Genomic DNA, 26,690 nt, shown 5'->3' with positions numbered 1-26,690 from the left:
TATTACCGTCTTATCAGGAGTCTCAGCGCATTTTATTTGCTGATTAACCCCCGATGGAAGAGGTTCCACGTGGAAGAGATGCAGCAGGATGTGGGAGGTGTTGTTTTTTTTTGGGCCAGCTGCTGTTTCCTGTTTTCCCCTCTGGGACGTGGAAGCCGCCATGAAAAATGTGCATCGCAGCAAATTTTCTAAGTGTGTCCGTTCTGATTCTTGTCTCTGTGACAGATGGTGCTGCTGACAGTGGGGAGCTGGACCTGAGTGGGATAGATGACAGTGAGATAGAGCTGGTACGTACCTGCTGTTTAATGAGCTCCATGCGATGTTTGCACACCACCTTCATAAACGTTCACGTTGCTGAATGTTCATCAGAGCAGAATACTTCCTCACCAGCTCCTGCAGATGCCTCAAGAGCTCTGAAACCTTCACATCTGTCAGTTTTCAGCTCTTACGGCACAATATGTACAGCGTTGTGCAGCGTTTTGTGTGTGACGGTTAGTTAACAGCAGCTCTCAGAAACCTTTTCACAGATTTCAGTGAAATTTGGTGTAAAAATCTGGTCCAGGACCAAGTGAGTGATGAATAACATTTTCTGAAGATAATTCCTGCTCTTGACTCCTGAACCGCTGCGCTCACTGAATGAAAAAATAATATAGCACATAAAAAAAAAAAAATCAAAACCCAGGTTACAAAGAGATTCAGACTCCAAATACATTATTCTCAGTGACAGTAACATCAGGTGAATGGCTATAAAGTCAAAAGCTGAACTCGAAAGATGAAGTGTTATCACCAAAGCGTCACGATCAGCCCACACTGGCTTACAAGGCGTTTCACCTGACACAGGAGAGCCGGCTCTGCAGATTTCATCATCAGAGGGCGAGACTGAAGTGTTTTTCACATGTTGACACAGTCACCGCGTTTACTGGTCTCAGCTGTGGTCTGATTAACACCGCAATACGAATCAGTCACTGTTTGTTTCCATAAACAAGGAATTTGTCTGTTAGAAAACAAAATATATCTAAAATGACCTTTGTTCTTGTTGTATTAGATTGTATTACATGACACAGGTGTTCATGACGTGTGAGACTAAGTGAGACAGCATTAGCACGAGATTATTTTTTACCCCAGACGCAGAGCTGCTTGTACTTTTTGTGTGGTAACTGTTTTCCTTTCCTTGAACTCCACTGGTCCCTCTGCCTCTCTGCAGTATCTGCTGGATGACAAAGAAGTCAAAATCAAGACGGCGCTCTGGATGGCGGAAAACTCAGACTACCTCAAAGAGCAGAAAGGTACTTTCAGGATGCGACACGACTTCTGTGCAGGTTGTGTTTCAAAGCGGAATTTAACTTTCATTCGTGTGCAGTGGCTGGTTTGTCACAAAGTTTACCTTTCAGTGTTTTATCAGCCAGACAGAGTTAAACCTCCATCTGAACCTAGCAGCAGTTAGCCTGTGGCCTGTGGTGACTTCCCACTGTGCTGTATTGATATTGTTATCTGGGAGTTTGTATGTTCAGACTGTTTCTTGTTTCTTTTTTTCAGAAAAGGAGGCAAAGATAGCGAAGGAGAAAGCGCTTGGGATCTACAAAGAAAAGAAGGTAACAGCGTTCAGGCTTAAAAACTTTGAGATAAGGGGCGGGCAGGTTTGTTGGAGCTCGACAGACAGGAAGTTGATCGGAGGCAGTCCGACTGTCAGACAGTCAGAGAGGGTCTCAGAGAGTCCGACACATGGACAGTTGATTAGTCAGACAGAAAAATGTTAAATAGACAGTAAGAGACAGAAAAGGCAGCAGTCAGATCAGGTGTCACATGAATCTGAGGTATCCCGACCTGAGGACACGACCTGTTATTTAAAGAAGATCTGTGCCCCTCCTCCAGCTAACTGACTAAGTCCTGTGAAACTGGTCCCCTCTCATCTCCCATTACTGGCTTTGGCTCAGTGCAGACCCTTTGTTAGACCCAACATCTGCTCACTGGTTTTAACTAGCTGGATTAACTGCAGTGGAACAGAGAGCTAATGAGACGTGGAGCCTCCTGACAGCGCTGATCCAACCAGCAGCCGCCTGTCACATCGCTGACAAACGAGCGAATAAGCAAATAACATGAAGGGCCTGCTCGATTTGTTCGTGCACCACAAAGTGAGCGTCTGTTTGTGGTTTTAAAATGACCAGAAATCAAATCTGTGAAGAGACGAGTGACATTTCAGATGTGTTTAAAAAAATCGCCTTTTCAGACAAGAGAAAAGAGAAAACCTAAACCTAATCAAAGAAAAGCTCCAAAAGCTTCAATATGGACCTGTGGGAAAAGTATTTATTGCTGAGGCAACAACTTATAAAAACCAAATAAACAACAAACTGTAAACTTTTAATATTTGTTCCAGCGAAGAGGCCCTTTGAAGAGGCGTCCCCCGATCCGAGCCAGCACCGCTGACGAGGCCATCGAGAAGATGCTGGAGCAGAAGAAGATCTCCTCCAAGATCAACTACGATGTCCTGAAAGACCTCAACATCAAGCCCGGCGCCAGCCCGTCCCGCAAGGTCGAGTCCCCGAAGAAGGAGCCGTCTGCCGCCACGCTGACCGGACGCCACCGCAGACCTGCACGAGCTCCGCTCAGCCTCAGCACCCCGCTAAGCACCCTGGGAAAAAGGTTGGTGGGAGCCCTGTTTTATACTTGTTAGCATTTGCATTAATGAGGTTTGATCGGGGTGTGGATCCTGGTTTCTTCTACAACAAACCGCTCAGTGGTGCAGGTTTCCGCTTTAGCACCGTTCATTGTAGCTTCTGATTAATAATCTCATCAGATGTATTGATTCCAGCTGAGAAAGTCTGTCTTTTGTTGGTACATCCTTTAAAAGTGTAATAAAAGGTTTTTATACAGACATAAAATCTGAATTATGTATAAACAATGAGATAAAAAAGATAAAAGCAGAAGATAAAGGATCATTGAAGCCGCTGTAAACGAGAGCTGATGCAGCACAACCTCAGATATCATACTTGTTCTTCCTCCTGCCTCCCTGCAGCTGATTGTCTGTAAAACAACCCTTTTAACATTAAATCTGACGACATTAAAGGTGAAGTCTCCGCCAGACTGTGAGCATTTTAAACAGCTTTTATGTGCAGGTCATGGGTGACTGTGGCCTCCTGAGGATAACAGCTGTTCATCCTTCAGAGGTCTGGATGGGGAGTTAATAAAGTTTTTGGTGTTTTAATAAATATTTTCGCCACTGCACAAACGATTTCCTGCCTATCATCTTAAATACTTGATCAGATGATCAGTGTGAACCCTCCTCTTGTTAACACTGTTCCTTGTCATGTCAGCCATGACTGTACCCCCCGATAAACAACACCTAACGTACATAAATCCATATTTAATTATGTTTGTGGCTGCTCAGCCCCCCCCCTCCCTCCTTCAGTCCCTCAAACCATTAATTAATCGTCAATGCAAACACCAGATGCTCGAGATGGAAAGTGTTTACTCAGGTCTGATCCAACACCAGCCGTTACTCCTCTGCCAGTGGGGTCAAATCCTCCCCTTTTTTCTGCCATGTGACGTGGGTTTTCCTCCGTAGCGATGAGGTGGCACTTCTCCTCCTGTCGCCCAGAATAATCACCTGCGACAGGAGGACAGACTCCTGTGGGAGGCTCTCTCTTTTTTATTTTTTTTTAGATGCACCTTCTTCTCTGCCAGGATTTGTCTCCGGCTGTCGCTCCCCCTCTTCCTTTCGCGACATGCGTTCACAGGGCTGATCCACACTGAGCCTTTCAGATGAACTTAATGGGTTTTCTGCAGTGTAGAGAAAAGCTGGGGGGCTTTTTCAGTTTGTTGGGCGTTGGGGGAAATTGGTTTCCTATGGCTCTGTTTTTAAACCTCTTTCAGTTAATGTTGGTTTTAGGTACCATCTTGAAGCTTTATAGGAGTCCTATAGAAGCAGCTGTTTAGTGATTAAGGGGACATAAACCCCCCCCCCCCCCGTCCTCTCTCCCCTCCCTCGTTCTGTGGTTAGTTGAGCTCCAGTCATCTGGTTGCAGTTTGCTAGGCCTTCATAAACCCTGTCCTGAGCTCTGCGATAATTCGCTGTATTTGGTTTCAGACCCACAGAGTTTGATAAGCCTGCTGTTTATTGCAGTTGAGATTCTTTTTAGCGCCGGTTTCTTTTCAAGTCAAATAAAACGTGTTTATAACACACTCCCTAACAAAGTGGGTTCGTCGTGAGGCTCTCCACAAAGTGACAGGGGATGTAAACACAGATAAAAACAAGAGAACAAACACATAAAAGATCTTTAAGATTCGAGGCCAAAGCCTGTGAGAGTGGAAAACAGGTCATGGAAACAAATACGAAGGAAAACACAGAGGCAGAACTGAAATTAAACCCAGAGCTTCTTCTCTAACTCAGCCGATAGCAAATGAATTTTTGATAATGATAATTTAAGCTGTATTTGGGTGGCTGTGGCTCAGGGTTTGGAATAAGTCGTCCATTAATCTCAGGGGTGGAGGTTCAATCTCTGGTTCCTTCTGTGATACAGAAAAAGTAGAAAAGAAGAAAAACGGAGTCCGCGCTCTCTGGACCACAGACGGTGGACGAACAGACACAATGACTGATGACACGAATTATGACACATTAGAGCATTTCCCATTCAGAGGATGGTAATGTGATACTTTATTGATCTTTGTGGGCAAATTACCTCAGCCCCCCCGCCCCCACTGCCCCCCTCAGGGAGGTCAGAGGTCAGCCTCAGCACAGTGAAGCTGGCAGTGATACAGTGTCTTGCTCGAGGACACTTCAGTAGAACGTGCATCGGCCTGATGAGGCTTCGCTCCTCACTGTCCTGTCTTCACTTTGTGAATGGGTATTTTCCACCGTAAGCATCAATCAGTCAATCGGAAACACGGATTCATGTTTTATTTGTCAGAGAGTTCAGTAAACCGAGCTGAGGGGCGGCACGATTTGAGCCGCTCCAGTTGGTTAATGGCTGCTTCCAGAATGGAAAGTCTCTTCCTTGGAAGAATGAATGAACGACCATCTCCAGGTTCATGTTCGTCTCTTTGGAGAGGCGCTTCAGTGGCACGAGCCCCGTCTTGTGTTTTTAAGAATGGACGCTCTCTCCTGAAGTGTCCGACCCGTTTGAATTTTTAAAATGCGTTCCTGTCTCGTCAATGAATCATTGATGGTAATCTCTGTTCCGAATCGTTCATTCCACTCGTTCGTTTTTTCTTTCTTCTCCTGAATGGAACCTTGCTCCGTCCATTTATCCAGAAATCGCTGAACTCTGCACTTTGTCACTTCGAATACACAACAGTGTTTTCAACCCCTGCGGTTTTTTCAGTGTTCAGTCGCTCTACCCACAAGCCATTAGGAACAAGAAAATGCCCCACGGCCTAGCGAGCAGCAGCGTGGTGGTAATCTCCCATTCTGTAACAGCACGTCAGTGGCAGCACTGGAATGAAAAAAATCAGAAGAAAGACAAAAACCATCTCAACCAGCGACCGTTGAGCGCAGAATGGTCTCTTTCAGCCCGTCGGTCGAGGAGCAGACCGTTGCTCCGGCCCCTGAAAAGGTTGTTGTGCTGGTTATTGAAAAAGGGGAGAGGCCTGGTGTCAGGGAGACCTATGGAAGTGCAGGAGAAGGCCTGCTGACAGTGCAGCCATTGTGCCTTGTTTCGAGGCCTCGCTGAGGGGCTACACTGAGGCATTGTGCTGCTCCGGCCTCCCCTCCCTCTCCTGGATCCTCCTCCGGGCTCCTGGCTGCTCCCAGTGCTCCGCTCCAGGGTTTCCTCCTGTAGATTTGGGCTCTCGCTCTGCATCAGGCTCGGAGGACCAGCCTGGAGTTTTTCTCTTGTTCTTTCACTTCTCCCTCCTCCGTCGCTCTCTGCTGGGATGCCTGAGTGTTTTGGGGCCCTCGCTCATTCGTCCTCTGGCTCACGTCCATCGTTTGGGACTTTAATTAATTAATATTCAGACAGTGTTGTTCATAACTTGCTCATAAATGTTTTTTCTTGTGAGTGTGTCAGGCTCAATGATCTGTGGTTTGATCCCACACGTTTTTGTTCGTAGTTTTGATGTTGATTTCGTGTTTTGTGGCTGTGTTTGCATTTAGGCACCTGCTGTCAGTTTCATGGTGTTTCATTGTGTTGAGCTCACACTCTCTAATAAAGATCATTAGCATCACATGCTGATCTGCTAGTATTACCTGATAGGTTAGTCAAAGTGTGCTTGAGCTTCCCGTTTCCTTCATCTCTTCTCCCTGTTCACTGACTCTCACCCTCTTTTCCTTCACTTTCTCCATCACTGCCTTTTTCCCATTCACCTCACCACATCTTTCCTTCACCTTCTCCTCCTTTCAGTGTCTCCTTGCTCTCTTGTTCTTTCCCCTCATTTCCTCCCACTTTCTTTTCCATCTTTTTCTTACAGCCTCTTTCCTCCAACTTTCTCCACCTACTTCATCCCACTTTTTTCCCCTCTGCCGACCTCCTTCTCTCTCCTCTGTCTGTCCTCTGTTCTCTCGCCTACTTTTCTAATCCTCGCTGTGTCTCCGTGTCTCACAGTTAAAAGCCCTCGGCAGCAGCTACAGGCCTGTTGTATCACTCTGCACCATCAGGTCTGCTCTAGCTTTGGGCTCCTGCGACTCACTAACGAGTTCTTTGTCTTTCTTGTGCTCTCTCTCTGTCGTATTTTTTTCCCCTCTCCGTTTTGTCTCTTTCATCTTTTCTCTTGATCTCTCCGCTGAAGTGTTTGCACTTTACAAAACATGGTGTTAAATTGTGTCGCTTCGCTCAGACAAGTTTGATCGCAGGACTTGAAAATGAGCAGCGCGACGACAGATGAGACCACTTTGAGTAAACAGAAAGAAGCAAGGGTGAAAGTTGTAGCTATTACGACTCTGTTGACGTCTTACTTGCCTTGTTATTGTTTTTAAAAGTTTAAGTTTTTTTTTTTTTTTTACTATTTTTTGTGGCTGCAGTATGTTTGTCTTTTTTGTGTCGTGCTTTAATTGTGATCTGTTGCTGCTCGGCCTCTTGTCTTCCTTTGGGGAACAGAGCCTTTGTCTTCATTTAATGTTACTGGTCCCTGGGCTGGTCTTACTGGGCAGATGAAGGAGTAATTAAGAGGCATCTGGATAAAGTCCTGCGTGGGAGCTGACTGACGTTTTCTGTACGGTTGTGGGGACTTTTCTGGGACAGGACAGGAGACATGTTCAGTTCACCAGCCAGCTGTCTAACTGTGCTATTTGGTGCTGGGTATTTGGTGCACAGTGGAGTTGAACAGCCGCCTTCTTTGACTGGAGGCAGCACCGATGAGAGCAGTGAGAATTTACCACAACGTTTTAGTTGTGGGGCGACGAGGTTATCAGAGGTAGAACTGACCAGTATTTCAGCAGAAAAAGAAAAGATTGGAGGAGCATCTGTAAAATAACGTTTTTCTTCAGCGTTCCTTTTTTAAAATTTCTATTCATCTCACGACCTCTCAGGTTTATATTACAACCTTTTGTGGATCGTACAGTAAACTGGTAATGCAGGTGTTCGTGCCTCCTTTATTTCATCCATTCAGTTTGATCTCAGGGTATCGGATCGACAGATAAAGACATTCATCATCTACAAACGTCAGTTTCTATTTTGCTGAGAAATGAAACTTCAGTGATTCAGGCAGATTCTCAACACGACCTCAGACTTTGTGTCTCTACAGGATCAGGCCTCATCTGTTTTTTGTTTTTTTGTTGTTGTTTTGTTTTTTGCTTTTCTATCACTCCGTTTCACCCTCATCTCTCCCTTCCTTCTAACTCAGCTCTTCAGTGACAGCAGGACTCTTCTGTATTCACTGCACTGGATAGTTTTTGGGTTCAGATGTCCCATGCACTCATTCACTCCTCGTCCTTTCTCTCTCCCCCCCTCCTTCTGTCTCTCCACCCTCCATCTCCTCCAGCCAGCTGCCAAACAGACCCTCCCTGTTCCCTCCATCCCTACTGGAGGATGGAAAAGCAGTCTTCCAGAAATAGCCCAGATAATTGCCCTCCAGTGATATTTTTTCCTCCTCTCGGTCACTCTTTGTGCTTCTCAGCTCCTTCATCTGCTTTTTTCCCATTCAAAGCATTTTTTTCCCCCTTCTTCTCTTTTTAGGGAAGCTTGTCTGATTCCAGAGCTTTTTTTGGAGAAAGAAAAAAAAAAGAGAAGAAGAGAAGAAAATTCCTAAATGCATTTTTTTCCTCGGTGGGAGGAGAGGCAAGGCAACCATTTTGGTCTGTGTTGGTTTTCCAAAAATGTAAATCGGATCCACAGACTTAGCCAGAGAAACTGGAGGACTCAGCAGTTTTCTGGCCAGATGTTGCCACTGCCCCCACTTCTCCAAGGAAAAGGAAATAGTTCCCGTGTTGGTTTTTCAGCAGGTGCCACGATAAAGTCAAGAAGTCTGTGCGTTTAAAAAAAACTTTTACAGAAACAGCAAAAACTAAGTGAGTGAGAGCAGCTCCAGTTAAATCTCCACCCACTGTGAAGGGGAAACGGGTGGGGGCGGGCTCTGCAGTTAGTATCATATTTTCCTGCCCAGCACACTCGGCTGAAGAGGATGTTTTTCCTTGTTATGCGACCAGCTGTGTTAGGGGAGGGTGTATAATTTGTCTGTGGTTTCCAGCCCCTCCCTGTAAGCCTCTGATCCTGCAGTGCTCCCCCTCCCCTCCTCTTCCCCCTGCAAACTGCGACCAATGAGCCGTTGGATGCTGGTGGAGGTTAGCAGGCAGACAAACAAATGGACAGAGGGGGTCATGGGTGCTGCCAGGCTCAACCTCCACCCACCACCCCCCCCTTCCTCGTCCCACACTGGGACTCTCCAGCAGCCACGTGATGTGGGTGGCACACATTGCTGATGAGATTAAAAGCTTGTTTCTGAAAAATGTGAGCTTTTCAGGAATTACAGGGGCGACGATTGTTGTTTTTTTAAAAGCTGTTTGTGCAGTTTTTGAACTAAATGAGAATCTAGTCAGGTCAAGCTTATTTATAAAGCCCGGGATCCCACATTTTTCCCAGAGAGCTCTAAAATGAGGACAGCGTGGGGCATCCCCTGTCGTTAAAGCTGCTGTGATCAATGTTTTTATATTCACAATGAATCAAACGTCTGTGTGAGCTGTGAAACGGGTCGATCGTAGAGACAAACCAGCTGATAATTATCACCTGACTTATCACCTGCAGTTGCTCTCAGCTCTCAGAGGGTTTAGCTCGTTGTTTTGGTTTTACAGCCCACGAATATACTGTTCGTTTTCAGTCTCAGTCTCCTCATGAGCCTCATGTCCAGATGCTGATTCAACAGACACACACACACAGATAGAGACCAAACACGGAGCTAAAAGAGAGAGAACGCTGGACGTCGATTTGACAGATGGACAGAGACAAAACTCAGACTGAATGGTACAGTTGCTCTGTATGTGGTGGCTCTGAGAATAAGCCGTTCTTTTCTAATGCATGATGCGCATTGTGATGGACTCATAAGGCAAAAATGTCAACTGAGCCCGAGCTGTGCTTCACATTGTTTTGGGTACTTTAAGTATTTTGACTCACAATCAGGCCAGTGATGCCATAACATGCTTCTTCATACATAAAAGAACATGCCAGGGGCGAACAGGCCTGCTCCTCTGCAGGGTGCGTGTTAAATCAAGCACATTTCACTTACATTTACATTTAGGTCTTTAGCTTCCTCTGTCATCCAGAGAGATGTTCAGATATTTAATCCCTTCTCCCCTTACCCACCCACCCCTCCTCCAGACAAACCCATTTCTCATGAAGCCCTGAGAAACGAGAGCATCCCTTTGATTCTGGACATCCGGCTCTGCTCGCAGCAGCGACAGCAGCTTTCTCTCCGCAGCCTCCTCCATCCAAACAGTTTTCAACGGCCAGACCTTTGTTCTCCGGCGCGCCTCGCACTGTAACTAATGGGACAGCCAGGGCTGGAATTTCGAGGGGAACTCTAAAACTGGGCCATTTGGAAAACATCCCAGTTTTCATCCATGGCTTAGCCACAGAAAAAGAGAAAAAACAGCCCAGGCAGCAACCGAAAGATGTTGACACGAAAAGAGCTGATGCTATTGTGGAAGTTCATGGCCTCACGGTGCCGCGGCGTAGCTTAGCAGCTGAAGACTTTCCCCCCGGAGCCGCAAGAAGGGACGCCTTAACACCGAAATAAACCGAGATACTTCGTCTTTTGTCCCTTTTTATCTTCACTCTCAAGTCGGTCTCCACTCTCTTAAAACCCAAGATGATATATTAGTTTCATTTTTATATTTTATTCCCCTTCCCTGCTAAGTTTTATTGACACCATCCCCCCCAGCTATTGCCAGTTGTCAGCCAGTGGCTAAACGGCCTCCCTCAATCGCCTTTTCAGCTCAGGCTTAGTCTCATTGGCAGTAAGCTGATTAGGAACGAGCCGCTAAGCCCGGGAGAGACTGATAGCCTAACAGAGAGAGTCGTGGCGGAGTGGATGAGTGAAGGAGGTGAAGGAGGGGAGGAGGGTGAGACAGACAGGAGGGGGAAAGCGAGACAGACGGGACGGAGGCAGAGATTAATAGATGGGTGATGGAAATTTTGTGGTGTGACGTCTCTGTGAGGAAAAATGAAACTGGATGTTTGAAGGGAACTGAAGGTTGAAGGTGGGAATAAGAGACAGGAAGTGGTGGAGCAGTGTCTGTCCCAGTTTGACCTCGTGTAGATGAGGACGGGCTGTAGAAGGCAGGACGAATCGCCCAGCGGAGGGTCGTGACGCGTCACCGCGAGTCAACGGCAAGAGATGAGTGAGGATGGCACACAGGAAGGAAGCTTTTTCTATTTTCTATTTTCAGCCGTTTTATTTTACTTATTTTAAAATCATGAGCAGACTCCAGTTTTTGAACTTTCAGATCAATCTGCACTTAACCTTGAGATTAATGGAGGCTTGGTGTTGGTTGTGATGCATCACACAGCTCAAGCCAGTTTTCCCAGTCTGCTGATTGATTTTCATACAAGACGGAAATTTGTGAAAGCCAGTCGCTGCCTGGAAGGGAGGAAATTCATCTGCACTGCGGAGAAGTAATAAATGATTGTGCTTGCTTCTTTTCTGCACCGTTAAAAAATATTCAACAAATGACAACTCAAAGATTTGAAAAGGCTTCATTTCGATTGGTAACCGGTTTGTTCGTCGCTAATAAACCAGTCGACCACAAGCTCAGTGAAACTGAGAACGCTGAAACTTAGTTCTCAGTTAAAGAACTAAAACTTGCAACAACACAGACACGGATCATTTAAATCCACCACGACAGCCTGTAGAAAACATCTGAGCTGTCTGATTCTGCTGTGTAAACACATCTGTGGATTGGATTTCTTAACTTTTTAATTCCATATACATAGTTTTGCAAAAATAAATAAATAACTGAAAAAAACTGTTGCACAGGGAAGCTTTAATCTTTATTTCAGAGAACACGATGCCGAGCGCTCATCATTCAAATGTGTCAAGATAAAACTGATCCCAGATTGTTATTGATCTCAGCAGAGCTCGACGGCTCCTCAGAACTCACAGAAAAGTTGTTTTTCATTCTGGTCACATTTTCACAGCAGGACAGAGAATCTGTTAATCAAGTCTGAGTCCTGAGAAGTTAAAAGCAGCAGAACATAGAAATATTTCTACATGTTTTTTATGGAGAAAACGTCTCCAGGTAACTGCTGTACAAAACCTTATTTAAACTTAAGTGGACAATTTAAGTGTTAATGTGTTTGTCCACAAATATAATTCACAGCTCTTTGAGGAAAGCTTTCTTCTATCAGGCAGTACAGAGTTGACCTGATCAGTGAGGAGGTGAAGGGAGCAAAAGAAAGACACGAGGAGCTTTTTTTAGAAGCGCATGAAGGTAAAAACGGACAGGAGGAGAAATGGTGTCGGAGGGGAAGAGAAAGCTGTGACCTTCATGTGGAGGTGAAGTTCACAGGAAGAGACTAACAGAGATAAACTGAAGGACTGTGACCTTAAAGATGTTATGAAGTGAAAGAGGTGAACAGACAGAGGAAACTGACTTTCTTAATGAGCTGGGAAAGTATTTTAAGGTCAGTGGCTTCAATAAAAATTCATTTCATTAGAAAACAACTTAAGAATGAACTGGATATCACAGATTAATGATCCGAAGTCTGTCGAGTGGAGGAGAGATGGTGTGAAAGGAAGACAGAGGAGAAAACAGAGAAGGCAGTTCATTAGTCATTTATTCCTCCCTGTCAGTATTATCACCAGCTGATGAAACAGAGGCCAGAGGTTGGAGCTGCAGCTGTATCAGGGTAATCATGGTCTGAAGAGGAGGAGCGGGAACAGGGGATCAGTGGGCAGGAGTCTGACTTTCACCGCAGATTAGAGCAAATACAGGAGGAGGAGGAGGAGATGTGATTCAGCAGAAGAGGAGGATGTTCAGTACACGAGGTTCCTTTTGAAGAAATGAGCTTCTCGCCTACAGTCAGAGATTTCTGCTCCTTTCAGCAGACAGACGGTAAAATGAAAACCACCGTCACTCAGCCTGGAACAGCCTTATTTTCTTTTAAAGAAACGCGTTGCTGACGCTGTTTTCAGTGTTTTCTAACATCAGGTTTCATTTTTCCTGATTCCAGTGAAGAATCTTGTAGTTTATAGTTTGTCTGAACGTAATCCTGTTTAGCACACACGTTCTTCATCAGTCCACGAACCGATGTGCTCTCTGCTGAAGAAGATGACTCCGAGCAGAGAAGTGTGGATGTAAAAAGTGTAAAGGAGGCTTTAAAGCATTTTAATAACAAGATTTCTGAGGATGGAAACACATGCAACATGTTTGTTAGGCCTCGTGGATGCACATAATGCGTCTTTGAATGAAAACATAGCTTTTGTTTGTTTACGAGAAAACTCCACGGGACGCCTTTAAACTGTTTGGCTCGTGTCTTTTCATGAACCTGATGAAACACCGAGCGAAATGCGATGCCAACGTTCAGAGCCTGGATCACATTCCCTGATTTTATGGGTTGAGTGAGCATTCAGGTTTTTTTTTCTGAATATAGACGCTTAAAACAAGTTTCAGTTTCTGCTGGGAATAGTTGACTTTTTCATTTTAGCACAGCCAAAATGTTTTTAACATCCTCAAAGTTCAGAAAAAAATAAGTACTGTGCAAAGGTTTCAGGCACTAAAAGAACCTGTTCTCCACACAGTTTTTCAGGTACTCGTCAGATCCAGCCTCTTTGAGAACCTGACTCAGTTCCTCTGAGGATTTAGTCTCTGTGTCTCCGTCTCTATGGGATCCCAGACTGACTCCATATTTCTGAGATCAGGTCTCTGTGGGGGGGGGCAGACCATCTGCTGCAGGACTCCTTGTTCTTCTTGTCTCTGAAGACAGTTCTTCATGGCTCTGGTTGTGTGTTTGGGCTCGATGTCCTGCTGCAGAGTGAATCCGGGACCAGAACTCGTGCACAGTCCTGTAAATCGTAGTGTAATGTAGTTTTCTATTCAAAGACAGCTGATAAGATGTTGTTCTCTGCTGTGAATCTCAGGCTTAGGCTGCAGAGGCAGGACACACTGAGACACAGCACATCTCTCTGTGCTGTGTGGAGGGTGGGGGTGGTGGTGCGGGGCAGCAACATGTGCGTGTTTGTGGGGGTGGATCTTCCTTTATGAGAGCGCTACATGTGGCCCCATTGTTTTCCTCTTAGAGTGATTTATACATGGTGATTTATACGCTGAGGCCTCACTGGGTGTCAGGAGCCACTCCCCGCTGCTGTAAATGGTTGCCATGGGGACGGAGGTCCGCCGAAAAGTCTGCCGCCGCGGGGGGGCGCGGGCAGCGCTGTTGATGGCCGTTTGACTTCTGACCTCCATAAGTGACTCCAGGACTCTCCCAGAGAGCTCAGATTAATCGCTGCTGTCGCAGCTCGTTCCTCCGAAATGTAAACTGAAGCTCCTGAAAGCTCAAATCGCACCAACTGTTTTAGAGCTTTGAATCCCACTGGGACCACAGGCGATTAAATTAAAGACTTTTGTTTTTGGCTTTTGAGTTCAGCTTGTCAGTCAGTGTGTTGTAAAAATGCTCAGTGAAGCCGCTGCAGAGAGGAGGCCTGAGTGACGGTGAACAGGAGACGACCATCTGCCTGTTTTAGAAAATCATTAACACGTCTGACATCTTAACAAAACACTGTTCAGAAACAGGACTGAGCAGAGAACAAAGGACAGAGAAGAAGAGCTAGACACGCGTGTGATCGTGTGACGGCAGCACACGGGTGAAGATGAAGGTGTGATGAAGAGGTGACTCGTAGCCTGAGCTGAGGGAAGTCTGCAGAGTGGGCGTGAATACTAAGATGATGTGATTTCCTGCCGACGGTGGGAAGCTCGTTCCACAGGGAGGGATTACAACTTTAAATTCTCACTTCCTTTTGATAAAAAGCTGAAGAATTTCTGCAAACTAATTAAAGAAAGTTTCCTTGACTGAAATGTCAATAAATCTCCAATCTATACAGCGTGCAGCGCGCGGTTCTGTGGATGAGTTTTTAAAATTCCTCTCATGTAAAACTGGTTAAACATCAGTGGCAGGAAGTAACTAAGTACATTTACTCAAGATACTTGAGATTTACTTGAGTATTTTCACGTTGTGCTACTTTCCACTTTCACTCCACAGCATTTATCTGACAGCTTCAGTTACTTTACAGATTCAACTTATAAATAAAAAAATAAAAGAAGTAATAAATTGTGATGCAACATTATAGATTATATATAGATTATACAACATTATAGAAGCTGCATGCTGTTGTGTAGCATTGTACCATCGTAGAGTCGAAAGCTGCTGTGGGACTGAATTTAGATAAATTCATCACTGAATCAGTTCACAGTCAGATGGGATGAGATGGTTTGGTGACTGAATTTTAGTGAGGGAGTTATTCGCAGCAGCAAACCACAGCTGTGGCTTTGGCTTCCCTGAAAGACCGTTTTGTTTCCATGGTGCCTGAGAAGGTGGAGGTGTTCAGTTTGTTCCCACTCTGCATCCACCAGGCACCTCTTTTTTTAAACAGCAGCACTTAGCAGATGCTTGTGGGAAGCGCTGGTCATGGTTACTGCCGTTGCCATGCCGTCATGGAGAACCGGCCTGATTGGCGATAGATGTCGGCTCTGTCAGATACAGGTGATGTCGGAGGTTGTTGTGGATCAGTGAGCGAGCTGAATGCTGAGCGTGGCGGATTTTAGTTTGTGTACTTCGCTGTTGGCTCTCCTCCAGATGCTGAACCTTGAACGTTCAGACTCCAGAACATTAGTGAGGTTCAGCACTGATGTTGGGTGAGAGGCTCACAGTCTGCGTTCCTGTAAATCCCGAAGGTGTTGGACGGAGCTGAGGTCAGGGCTCTGTGAAGGCCACTCAGGTTCTTCCGCAGCATTTCTGCTATTTCTTCATGGGGCAAACAGGAAAAAGGCAAACACAAACTGCCTGTGTCCGAAACATCCTCGTGTGCTCAGACAGCTCCGCTCAGACCCAAAGAACACAGGGGTGTCCACATACTTTTGGCTATATACTGTGTTTATATCTTCAAACTGAAAACAGATGTTTTTAAAGAAATCCAGGTCTGCAGTTAGTTCCTGTGCCTGCGACTTGTCTGCGCTCTTTATTTTTAAAAGCCTTTTTCCTTCTCTTCAGCTTTGAGATGTTATTTCACTGCTGGTTGAGGTTGAAGAGCGATTTCACCGCTGCAGCTCACGTCACGCGAGAAGATGTAGATGTTTGTAATTTAAGAACTAATGTCTGTTTAAAATCTGATTTTTCTAGAGTTTATTTTAGAAAATTGAGTGTGACACGAGGTGTGTGTGTGTGTGGGTGTGTGTGTGTGTGTGTGTGTGTGTGTGTGTGTGTGTGTGTGTGTGAGAAGAGCATGTGATCCTCCCCATTTGTGTGATCAGTGGTGTGTGACACTGTGATCCTTCCCTCGGGTCATGCCACCAGCCTCTGATGACACACACAAACACACACACACACACACACACACACACACACACTACAATCAAAAGTGCCATGTAACACACTATGATACTTTATAAAACACTTGATGATACGTTCTCTCTCTGTCTCATGCACGGTCTTTTTTTGTCACACCCGTTAATGTGTGTGTGTGTGTGCTTGTGTGTGTTTTGCCCATGGCCATTAACAGCCACCCGTCTCAATGAATGGCTAATCTCTGTTCAAAAGAACGGTCACAGTCCCCAAAATATCTGCGAAGGACGAGCCCGGCGCCGCGGTGCACAGCCCGGTGCTAACTGACCCAGAAATCCCATCCATCTGGAGAAATGTCACAGCTCTCATCACACGGCCACGGATGGGTTAGTGGGTTATTAAATATGGCCCTGTGTGTGTGTGTGTGTGTGTGTGTGTGTGTGTGTGTGTGTGTGTGTGTGTACGTGCCGTTATTTAAGACAGTTTAAAAAGATTTTTTTTTAACCATCCAGTTTTGTGGTTTCTTTGCTTTAAAAGTCAAATTATCAATAAAACCACAACAGGTTCAGTTGTACAGTTTGCAAAACTGTATCAATATCAAAAAAAAAAAACAACTAAACAAACAAAAAAAAACCCTGTTTGGCTTATTTAATAATTTATGAAAACATTGGCTGGCTTCCTCGTACTAATTCCACATCTATTATTTAAGCACGTTCACTGATGTGTTGAGTCAGAGACTGTTTTTGCGGTTTGTGTCACGTTTACACAGCGCTGACATCACAGAGGCAGACGCTTCAGTTCCCGCCTCCTCCCGTCTGTGCTCTGAGGTGATTCGTTCAGCAGTTACAGGTTAATGACAGAGTGCGAGCCATTGGAAAGTTCTCACAAGCACAGCAGCAGAGTGTGTGTGAGCGTGGGAGTGTGTGTGTGCGTGTGTGCGTGTGTGCGTGTGTGCGTGTGTGCGTGTGTGTGTGTGTGTGTGTGTGTGTGTGTGTGTGTGTGTGTGTGTGTGAGCGTGGGAGTGTGTGTGTGTGTGTGTGTGTGTGTAGGATCCTGTGTGTCTTTGTGCACAGACTGCCCTCCATATAATCACATCCCCTGTGAATCCGCAGTACCAGGTACAGTGCTGTGTGTACGTGTGTGTGTGTGTGTGTGTGTGTGTGTGTGTGTGTGTGTGTGTGTGTGTGTGTGTGTGTGTGTGTGTGTGTGTGTGTGTGTGTGTGTGTGTGTGTGTGTGAGGCCAGAGGAGAAGAAAAAACAATCAGTTCTTTTGGCTGAATCTGACTCTCGTCCTGCCAAGCTGCACACCGGCCCACAATGCACTGCAGCCTAAATGGACACCAGTCTTGCACAAATGAGAGACTTTGTGTGAGGCTGTATTGTGTGTCTGTATGTGGGGTTGTGTGTGTGCGTGTGTGTGTGTGTACTTTTGTGTCTGGGAAAGTATGAGTGGGCACCACAGTTGCGTGTGTGGGGTTTTGTGATTATGCCTGATTTAATTGTGCTGAAGAGCTGAAGGAGGCTGTGTGTGTGTGTGTGTGCGTGCGTGCGTGCGTGCGTGCGTGCGTGCGTGCGTGCGTGTGTGTGTGCGTGTGTGTGTGTGTGTGTGTGTCTCAGAGGATCCACTCCCCAGCTGGAAAATCGAAGCTCAGATTATCATCATCATTTATTTACATCGGAGCCCGTCGCTGAGCTAATTTCATCCAACCCCCCGTTTGCAGATTATTCCTCCTCTCCTCCTCATCCTTCCTCCTCGTCATGTTATTGATTGGATTATTGTATGAATAATGAAATTACTCCCTAACATTGGTTTGTCTCAGTTTATTTGTGCAGAGCTGAAACACAGACGCGGTGATTGGAGGTTGATTTAAAAACAAACACAACAAACAGATGCAATCACCAGTGAGTGAGATTAAAAACAACAAGAGGCCCGTGGAAGCAGCTCACCTCGATGCTAACGAGCAAAACAACAACAAAATGTCAGACAGACACACAAACACTGCAGATAATGTAAATGAGAAGAGGCACAACATGCTGCACAACCATTCTAAGATCTATAAAATGACGAGGGGGGTTATATTAAAATGGCTCTAATGCAGGAAATGAAATCACGGGGGAAGTGATTGTGGTAATGAGAGAGAGAGTGTGTTTTCACTTTATACACAACAGCAGCTTCTGCTTTCATTAGAGAATCTCTCTCTCTCTCTCAGTGTAAAAGACTCCAGAGACTCTGTAAGAAGCAGAAATGAAAATATTTGTAATATTGTACGAGACGAAGTTCAGTTTCAGTTCCGGCTCACGCACGCTTTCATTCAGCTTATGTGCAGTTATTGAAACGGATGATTTCACAGGACGAGTCCTGGGCTGGATGATTGTGAAACAGTGTGAGTGACCGGGACATTGTTTATGGAAACGTGTGCAGCTGATGAGTTGGAGGGAACACCCTTGTAAAAATGACTTTGTCCAAAACTACAGCTCATTTGTCCCATTTTCAGGGACACCTGAATAAATAGAGATAAGTGTGTGTACAGTTCACTGCTGGAGAATCAGAGAGTAAAACGCCTCGGCCTGTAGAAACGTTTCCTTTCATCACCATCATCTTCTTTGGTGAAGTTAGAGTTTGATACCAGCACCTGGGACCATCCGGCTCCTTCCTGTTCAGAGGTGTTTATCAGGGTGAAGTGGACGTGTTGTATTGATTATTGATCCATGTGTGATTGGAGTTACATGCAGGTCAACGACCCTTTGATGGGATTTAATCTGATTCTGAGATTTCCTTCCCATCGTGTCCTCGTGTTCCCATCTTTCCTTCTCCGTCCCGTCTCCTCCCTTGCTCCCTTCCTTCTCTTCCTCACCCTTTCCCCTCCTCTCTGCATGTTTCCTACCTTCCTCCCTCCCCACTGTCCGGGTCAGGGCCCAGGGAACAGGTCTAGTCTCGCACATGTGCGGGGTCCTGCATAGTTCACTCAGCGGGGAGCGATTCACTGGCCTGGCTGGGATTTTATAATGAGCTCTGAGAAAGGAGGGGGTTGTGCTGAGGGGTGAAGATGCCACATTCACTGTTACCCCCACCCTCCCCCACTTCCCACCACCCCCTTTCCCCCTGGTTAAAGCAGATTAATTAAAAGCTCACTCGCGCTCTCTCTCTTATCAGTGAGAGTCGAACACTTACTGTAAGCCTCCAGGGAGGGCTCAGCGCCAGGCCGGGTGGGCAGGGAAGGGGGCGGGGAGCCTCCGGGAGCGATGCTAATTCCAGCCGGTGGGACGGTGGAACGGCTGCTCAGGAATTACCGCCGGTGGCGTGTTCATCGCTGATTATCTCTGCCACTGTCTAGGCTTTGGTCGGTCGGTCGGTCGGTCGGTCGGTCAGTCAGTCGGTCGCCTGTCGTTTCCTCTCTTGTTCCCGTCGGTTGCCCGGTGATTTGATCTGATCACCCACAGACACCCAGAGAGACTCAGACCATAACGAAATCCTCAGCCTGCACTGTGTGAACAGTGAATCCTGTCACAGAGTGTAATGAGTATATACTAATATTCAGCTGTGCTTTTTATTCACTGTTATAAACAATGTAAGAATCAGCAATAACTATAAATATTCCAATAATTGTTAATAATCCTGTTTTCCACTGACAGCTCCTGTGCTGGTGTGTCTCGTTCCACTTCACCTTTTTCTTGTAATTTCTTTGACATTAAAGATTCATTTCATTTGAGGGTTTTATTGTTGACACAGCGGAGGCCGAGGATGTGATTAAGATTAGGAGTCTCTGTATTTCACTGTCGTTCTCCACAGCTCTCGTTAGTGCTGTGAAACTCAGAAACAAGGACGGGAAACAGGCAGACGCAGTGTCCTCGCTGCTGCTGAGGTGGACACTCAGGTGTAATCTGAGTCCTCAGAGCTTTATTTTCCTCTAATATCTGGAAAAATGAGCCACAGGAATGAAAATCATTACTCTGGGGCTTTGAGAGGTTCATAAAATCTGTACATTTAATTGTGATGTAGACTCACTGGCACATGAATGATGGTCTTCATTTTCTACAGCCGCGTGACTTCAAGGTCATAAAGACCAGCCACTGTTTCAGGTAGAGATTCGTTTTAGGCGTCGTGTGTTTGGTGCGTAGCACTGGTTCTGTGAGGAACTCTCTGTCGGTCAGACTGTGGGTCCTTCGTTCACAAGTGATTCAGTTAGTCATGCTGATGTTGGTCAGCACTGCTTTTAAAAACCACCTGTCTGGAGGCTGACAGTCGAACTGTGGCATGGACCAAACCACCAGATCTTAGAAACGTATCCACTGTTTTCCAGCGGTTTTCCATTGTGTGTGGACATTTTGTGCTTTGTGGGTCAGTGCGTGATATAAGTTTACTGTGGAAGCTGCGATACCCTGTGCAGCCACCAGGCAAAACATCTTCTCAGTCCAGCTCCGTTCCCGACGGCAAAGTTAAAATATCATGCTTAAGCTGAAGCATGAAAAACACCAGATGAACTGAGCGTAACATGGAGCTTTTTCAGGTTCTCGACTGGTCGACAGTTCACAAAAATATTCAGTCAACAAAAACAATTCAATAATGTTTAAACAACAGCCAAGTTAAATTTAGTAAATGAATGTTGGCTGAAAACAGAACAACCTGCTGCTAAAGCTGTTAAACAAAGTGTAAGGATTATTTACGATGTGGAGCAAATGCAGGATGTGAAATGTAAAGTCTGGGCCTGTGCTGACTGTGTGTCGTCTTCTGTGTCCTCCTCTGTGTCCTCCTCTGTGTCATCCTCTGTGTCCTCCTCTGTGTCCTCCTCTGTGTCGCAGGTTGCAGCCGTTCATCACCGGACAGCCCAACAAGAAGCTGGCTGTGGAGCAGGTGAGCTGCCGTTCATCTTCACCACATCTGCTCTTCGTCTCCGTCACTCACTCGCTCTCTGTTTCTTCTTCCCGCTCACTCACTCAGGCCGTCGCACTTAACAGACGAGCACTCAGTCACCCGCTCAGTCACTCGGACAGATAGCCCTCCCCCATTTTTCCTCTCACTGTTTCAGAGCGTCACCTTCCTCTGTCTCACTCTTTTGAAAACACGGCTGATATTTACCAGTGAGCATATTTTCAGAACAGTTTAAAAAAAAGGAAACAGTTTCTGGAGCATTTACCTTTGGACCTGATAAAATAAAACCAGTGAAAAGCAGATGAAAAATGAACTTGACGGCTCATTACTGAAACATCCTGCACAGCTTGGACGCAGCCACAGATTTTGCTCTGCCTTTTATAACGTGGTGTCTTTCCCTTTAATATCCTCGAGTTCATTAGACGAGGATGAGAAGGTGTAAATGCTGAGAATCAGTGAGCTCGACTGCTTTATCTGAAATAACTGAATAAGCACCTCAACTTTTCAGTTATTTGATTCAGGTACTTGATAAAGTAACATGGGCCTTATTGTCCCCACTGGTTTCTGTCATTCTTCATCTGGTCTGACAGAGAAAAACACGTTAAGTTTCATTCTGTGTGGTAAAATGTGGTGAACATGGCAGAAATCCTGAATGGACCTCTGCCACACAGAGCAGTAAGATATGTATGTTGTGGTCTGTTCATGGGATTTGTTGACAGTAAGAAAAACACAGAATATCAGGAGACTTGATCCTTTCTGTCCTAAATACAAACACAAACCCAGAGGACGTCTGTCTCCACCTAATGAAGCTGTGACAGAACCTGGAGACAGACCGTAATTCCCTGTCTGTCTCTCCTGGTCGGACATTAAAGGCTGGTTGCCGGTTGCCCGTTGCTGGTTGCTCAGATCTCCTGCAGAGTGGACGGGATAGATAAATCTCCTCTCAGGTCGTGTGAGAGGTGAAGCTCACTTTCTCTTTGTTTGCCCTTTGCTTATTACTCCTCCTTCACTCTCATCCTCCCTCCAGTGTTCACTGCTCCTAAAAAAAATCTGACAGGGTCTTAAAATAAATTCAGCCTGAGACATGAAGACAAAAGTGTCTTAAAAAGCATTTCAGAGGTTTCTCTCTCTCTCTTTTTTTTTTCCACCACCCCGCGGTGATGGGCTTCTGTTGGCCAGTTGCCGGCTTTTAGATGAATCCAGAAAGAACAAGGTCAGCGGTGGAATATGTGCCCTCTCTGCTTTACTAAACCCAGTCAGACCTCATGTCTTTGAACAGTTCATTTCAGGATGTCCTCATTCTGCCCATTTATAGCTTCACAGCTTTCACCGGCCATCTTCAGAGAGAAGTAGGACATTTTAAGAACTTTGTTTCTCAGTTAGATTTCACGTTGGACCCAGATTCAATCAGTAGCTTTGCAGGATCTGAAAAAGTCTTTTTTTCCTCTCTGGATTTTATAGATGTGTTTTTGTTTTTTTTTCCCCGCATCTCATTTCCCACATTGCTGTCTCTCTTCCTGCTTCGCACGCCTGCTCGTCTGCCTCATTTCATATGATTTATTTATCTTTTCATCACTTGTTCCATGTTCATCAGTCCACAGAGAAGAAAAGAGGAGGTATTGTGGCGTCCCCTTCATTCTCGTCGTGAACTGACAGTTGGACTGAGAAACAGCTGAAGCTACACGCCGTCGAGCTGAAGATAAAACGGTTTTATTAAGTATTAGACAAACATTTAGGATCAGCTCTGGATGAATTCAGGCTGTAAACAACAAACTGTTTTGATTTTTTGGAACAGCAGCCGAGGCTCATGGGTATCGTAGTTTTTACAGCCATCTGCCGTCCCAGTCTGATGGGACAAATACGACTTTCTCAGACACAGATGAAGGTAGTTTGTGTGAATGTGGAAGTTATTACACAACCTTTGTTCCAACACCGACGACTCCTCTGCCCTTATCGTTTCATTGCTCCTCCAGCTCCTCTCTGAAGAAAGAAAAGATAATTTTATTCTCTCTTTTTTCCTCCTCCCTTGAGTCGAGCAGATTTCTCCCTGATTCCTCTCCTCTTCACCTCCTCCTCTTCATGCTCCACTCTGCTGCTGCTGCTGTCCTCTCCTTTCCCATCATTCTCCTTTTCTTCCTCCACATTCCTTCCCATCCCTTCACCTCTCCTCCTCCTCTCAGTCTTTGTCTCTCTCTCCATCATGTGCTGTTGGCAGCTCTGAATGGAGGAGCTCAGGGAGCTCAGGCTCTGTCAACCAGGAAGAAAACATTGCCACGAGGGGCCAGGTCAACAAGGCTTGTTACTTAGCAACCCCCTCACCTCCCCCTGGGAACAGGAGGCATGCGTCCGTCGCCATTGGCTGAGGCTGCTCCTCGCTCGCAGCTCCTGTTATGTAATGCTGCCATTTCGCTGCAGCGACAGGCCCAGGCTGAAAGGAGATGTGTGAGCTCTGGGTGTCGCCTGCCAAGCTCTCCCTGTTGGTCACTTTACAAAAAAACGATTTCCTTCACCCTGTTCGGTGACCCAGCAATTAGTCTGTACATTTTTCAAACAAGCCAAGGGAGGAAATGATGAGTTTACAAGACAGAGAAGGAGCAACAAGTTGATTTCTGCCAACTGAAACTGGTCCAGCTGTTCTCCGCCGCCCTCTCCTCTGCTCTCTTAAAGCACAGTGAGTCTGAGACTGAGGCTGGTGGAGGCAGCACACGGCACAGTTCGAGATGTGGAGATTTTCAGAGAGGCTTAGAAATCTGAAAGGGGGGATGAGGACAGAGGAGAGGGGCTCTGGACTGCAGACAGTCGCTCTGGCGTCGCAGTTCAGAGCAGGCAGTTGTCCCGGCAACTGATGGCTGAGTCTATTTGAAACTGGATCCTCAGAGAAGCTGTTAGGCCAGAGGTAGAACCACGCCACGTTCCAGCTCGATCAAGCCTGCTTAAATCACTATTTATCCACATTCATGTGAAAACACACCAGCAAAGATAATGAAGTAATGAGAGACTTAAAGCTCTCACCACATGTAAACATGATTAGTTTGCTGGGACTCTGCAGTGATGAGATGAGGCCTGGGCCAGCCAGTTAACAGAGGATTAAAAAGGTTAAAGGCCTGTTCACATTGAATGAGGAAGACAAACATGCTGACAACAACAAACCTGAGCTGGAGATGTTATTTATCCATTCATTAAGCTCAGACGTTTATTTAATCTCAGCACTTCAGGTTTTTCTTCCTGTCTCTGAATGTTCATAAAGTGGAGTCACAGTTGTCATTGTTCCTGCTGAACTTAGACAGGTGAGTCTACACCTGTTTACATCCGCTCGTGTCTTTGCTTTGACTTCGTACGGAATCACAGTGAAGTCCTGACAGAACAGGCGGAGGCTGTGACACCTGAGTAACCTGACAAGCCTCCTGTTAAAGTCAAAGCACTTTAAACCATTAAAGGAGCAGTGAATGATTTATTTTGAAGCTTAATTCAATCTGAGGGATTCTCACATAAAACTTGCTGATGGAGATTTTCTTTGCTTTGCTGTTGTTTCCAAACCTGTCGGAAAACACTGATGTAGCTGGTAGGGGCGGGATCAGGCTCCTGTCTTGACCTTGTTTACAGTGGGATCATAGATCTATAAACAGCAGAGTGTTGACACTGGTCTGTTTGGGTGTTTGTTCTGTCTTTGTGCCGACTGGTTCAGTCCAATAGTGCTAATCACGTCTGAGCAGGATGTGGCCAGAGCTCAGCAACCGGAGCGCTGCTCCTGATTTCAAACAGGGGACACGATCACTGTGGCTCTCAGGAGTGACTGGATGTGAGCATCAATCCAGACGTTTGCTCTCAGTTCATTTCGCTCTGCCGGTTGTTTCCGTGTGTGAGTAAGTGCAGGTGATCAGATGTCGGTGTCTTTACGCCCAGAAAACCTCTGAGCGGCCGTTTCCTTAACGAGCAGTTCTCTCTTCAGAGGAGCGACTCTCAGACAAAGTCAGCTGAAAGTGTAAATGCTCCACAGTGTGAGTATCTGCTCCTAACTGGATATTTGTAGTGCAGCATTATCTGTGTAGAAATATGAGCAGTAATATCTCGCTCCACCTTCTGCACCGCTCTCTCTCCTCTCACAGCCCCGTCATCCTGACCCATTTAATAGCTCTCACCTCCTAATTAGTTTGGAGCACCGTGTTTATGCCGTTATGCTTTCTTTTAATTATTTTTTTATTTCTTCACATTACCGCCTGCGTTCACCGGCAGTTAATGAGGCATCCAGCTCCTGTGATGAGGAGCCTTTTACAGCCCGGTGAGGTTAAAGTCAGCAGGGATCCGCTGAGAGGAAACTAAAGGACTAAGGAAAGGGGGGGAAAGGGTTGGTTGGTTTGGTTTCTGGTTGATATTTTGTGGTTTTCATTTTGCAGTTTTCTCACAGTATAAACGTTCGTCTGTTTATCAAAGGCTCAGGATGGAAAAAAAAATCCTGAAGGATCGCGGGAAAGTTGGAGCCAAAATGAGCGTTGAGGAGGAGAGAAGGAAGGAGAGAAGGATGCAGAGAGGAAGGATGTGGGTAGAATAAAGGAGGCAAAACAGAGGAAACATGAAATAAAAGAGAGGTGGGAGGAAAGGAAGGACAGGGGAAGAAATGAAAGGCAAATTGGAGGGAGAGATGGCAGGAGGTGGCAAGCAGAAACGAGGGGCCTCAGCAGGGACTCCAACAGGCTGTTACTGAGGAGAACAGAAATATCTCCCTGTCGCTCCGTGGACCCTCCACCTGCTTCTCCTCCGGGTTTATAATTAGCCGCGGCTGAAAGGAAAGTGATAACGTGCTGCTTTCCTCGTAGCCGCTGTGGTAAAAAAAAACTGAAGATGATGGGTTTTCTTCAGATAAGATCTGGATTCTTTATATTCCAGAGCTGAAAAATCTGAATCAGAGAAAAACAGTGAGACATCTCATTTTAGATATTTTATTAGTTTCTCTAGTTTAAGGCGGGCAACAAAAACTCCCTGGTGAAATAGTTTGTTTGCCTTTTGATATCTGTGCAGTTCATCACCAAGCAAAATAAACAGAACCCAGATTGAAGCTGAGACTATAGAAGTTCTTCAGAATGAGATCAGATCGGAGTGTTTTCCGAGGGGAAATTTTCTTTGTCTTAGAGCAGCACAGTATTAAAAACATCGCTGTTAACGTGAGTGACAGGTGGAGGTGCTGAGGCTTAAATGGACATGGACCGGTCCTGGTTTTTGCAGGGTCAATGTACAAAACGGATCAGAGTCTCGGCTGTTCTCACGGTGAGGGAGGAGCCAGAGGGTTCAGCTGAAACCAACCTTCAAACCCAACAGACAGAAGCTCGGTTATTAATCAGAAAAAGCTGTTTTTACACGTAAAATGAATTTAGTTGGATAATTCAGAAAAAAAAGTGACCCACGCGTTTGATTGACAGCAGCTGCAGGTTGTAGCTCTGCAGCTGCATCTCACGAGCAGACAGTGACGCAGCATCTAACAGAACCCACGTGATTCTCAGGTACGTTTACCTGCAGCTAAGCAGCGAATTAGCTTCTAGCCTCAAACTGGCGTTAGCGGCGGACTTTCCTCTGTGTTTGTTTGTTTGGTTGTTTGGTTGGTTGCTTGTTCAACAAGCTGAGGTGCTGGACGAGCTGCGTGTGTGTGTTTCAGACTTAGTTGTTCAGTGGCTCTTGTGTAGCAGCTGCTATTTAGTGATACAACAGTGTTATGAAGGTCAGCGGTTTCCATTTGGTGGAAGTGTGATTCTTCTTCTGTGGTCAAATATGAAATGGAACATTCAGGCCAACTTTTATCACCGTTTCCACCGCTGGAAAACTGTCCCCTCCCTGTCCCCTCCGTCCCCTCCCCGCCCCCTCCGTCCTCTGCAGCAGGGTGGAGTAAGACCAGCTGTTTGTTTCCTCTCTCT

At 45.9% G+C, this 26,690-nt stretch overlaps 1 protein-coding gene across 2 annotated transcripts in view; it reads left to right on the top strand.

Annotated features, from left to right (window-relative positions):
- Positions 1-26,690, top strand: part of brf1a (BRF1 RNA polymerase III transcription initiation factor subunit a) — a 98,712-nt gene that overhangs the window by 43,875 nt on the left and 28,147 nt on the right. For both annotated transcript variants that reach the window (XM_041061419.1, XM_041061420.1), the window contains exons 13-17: positions 226-287; positions 1,205-1,286; positions 1,537-1,592; positions 2,375-2,640; positions 20,718-20,769. In XM_041061419.1, coding sequence (XP_040917353.1) covers positions 226-287; positions 1,205-1,286; positions 1,537-1,592; positions 2,375-2,640; positions 20,718-20,769 — 518 coding nt within the window. The remainder of the gene's footprint in view (positions 1-225; positions 288-1,204; positions 1,287-1,536; positions 1,593-2,374; positions 2,641-20,717; positions 20,770-26,690) is intronic.

The sequence above is a fragment of the Toxotes jaculatrix genome, chromosome 17 (assembly GCF_017976425.1).
Source record: "Toxotes jaculatrix isolate fToxJac2 chromosome 17, fToxJac2.pri, whole genome shotgun sequence".
Taxonomy (NCBI): domain Eukaryota; kingdom Metazoa; phylum Chordata; class Actinopteri; family Toxotidae; genus Toxotes; species Toxotes jaculatrix.
Note: the sequence above shows the minus strand (reverse complement) of the source record. Positions and strands in the feature narration are given on the sequence as shown.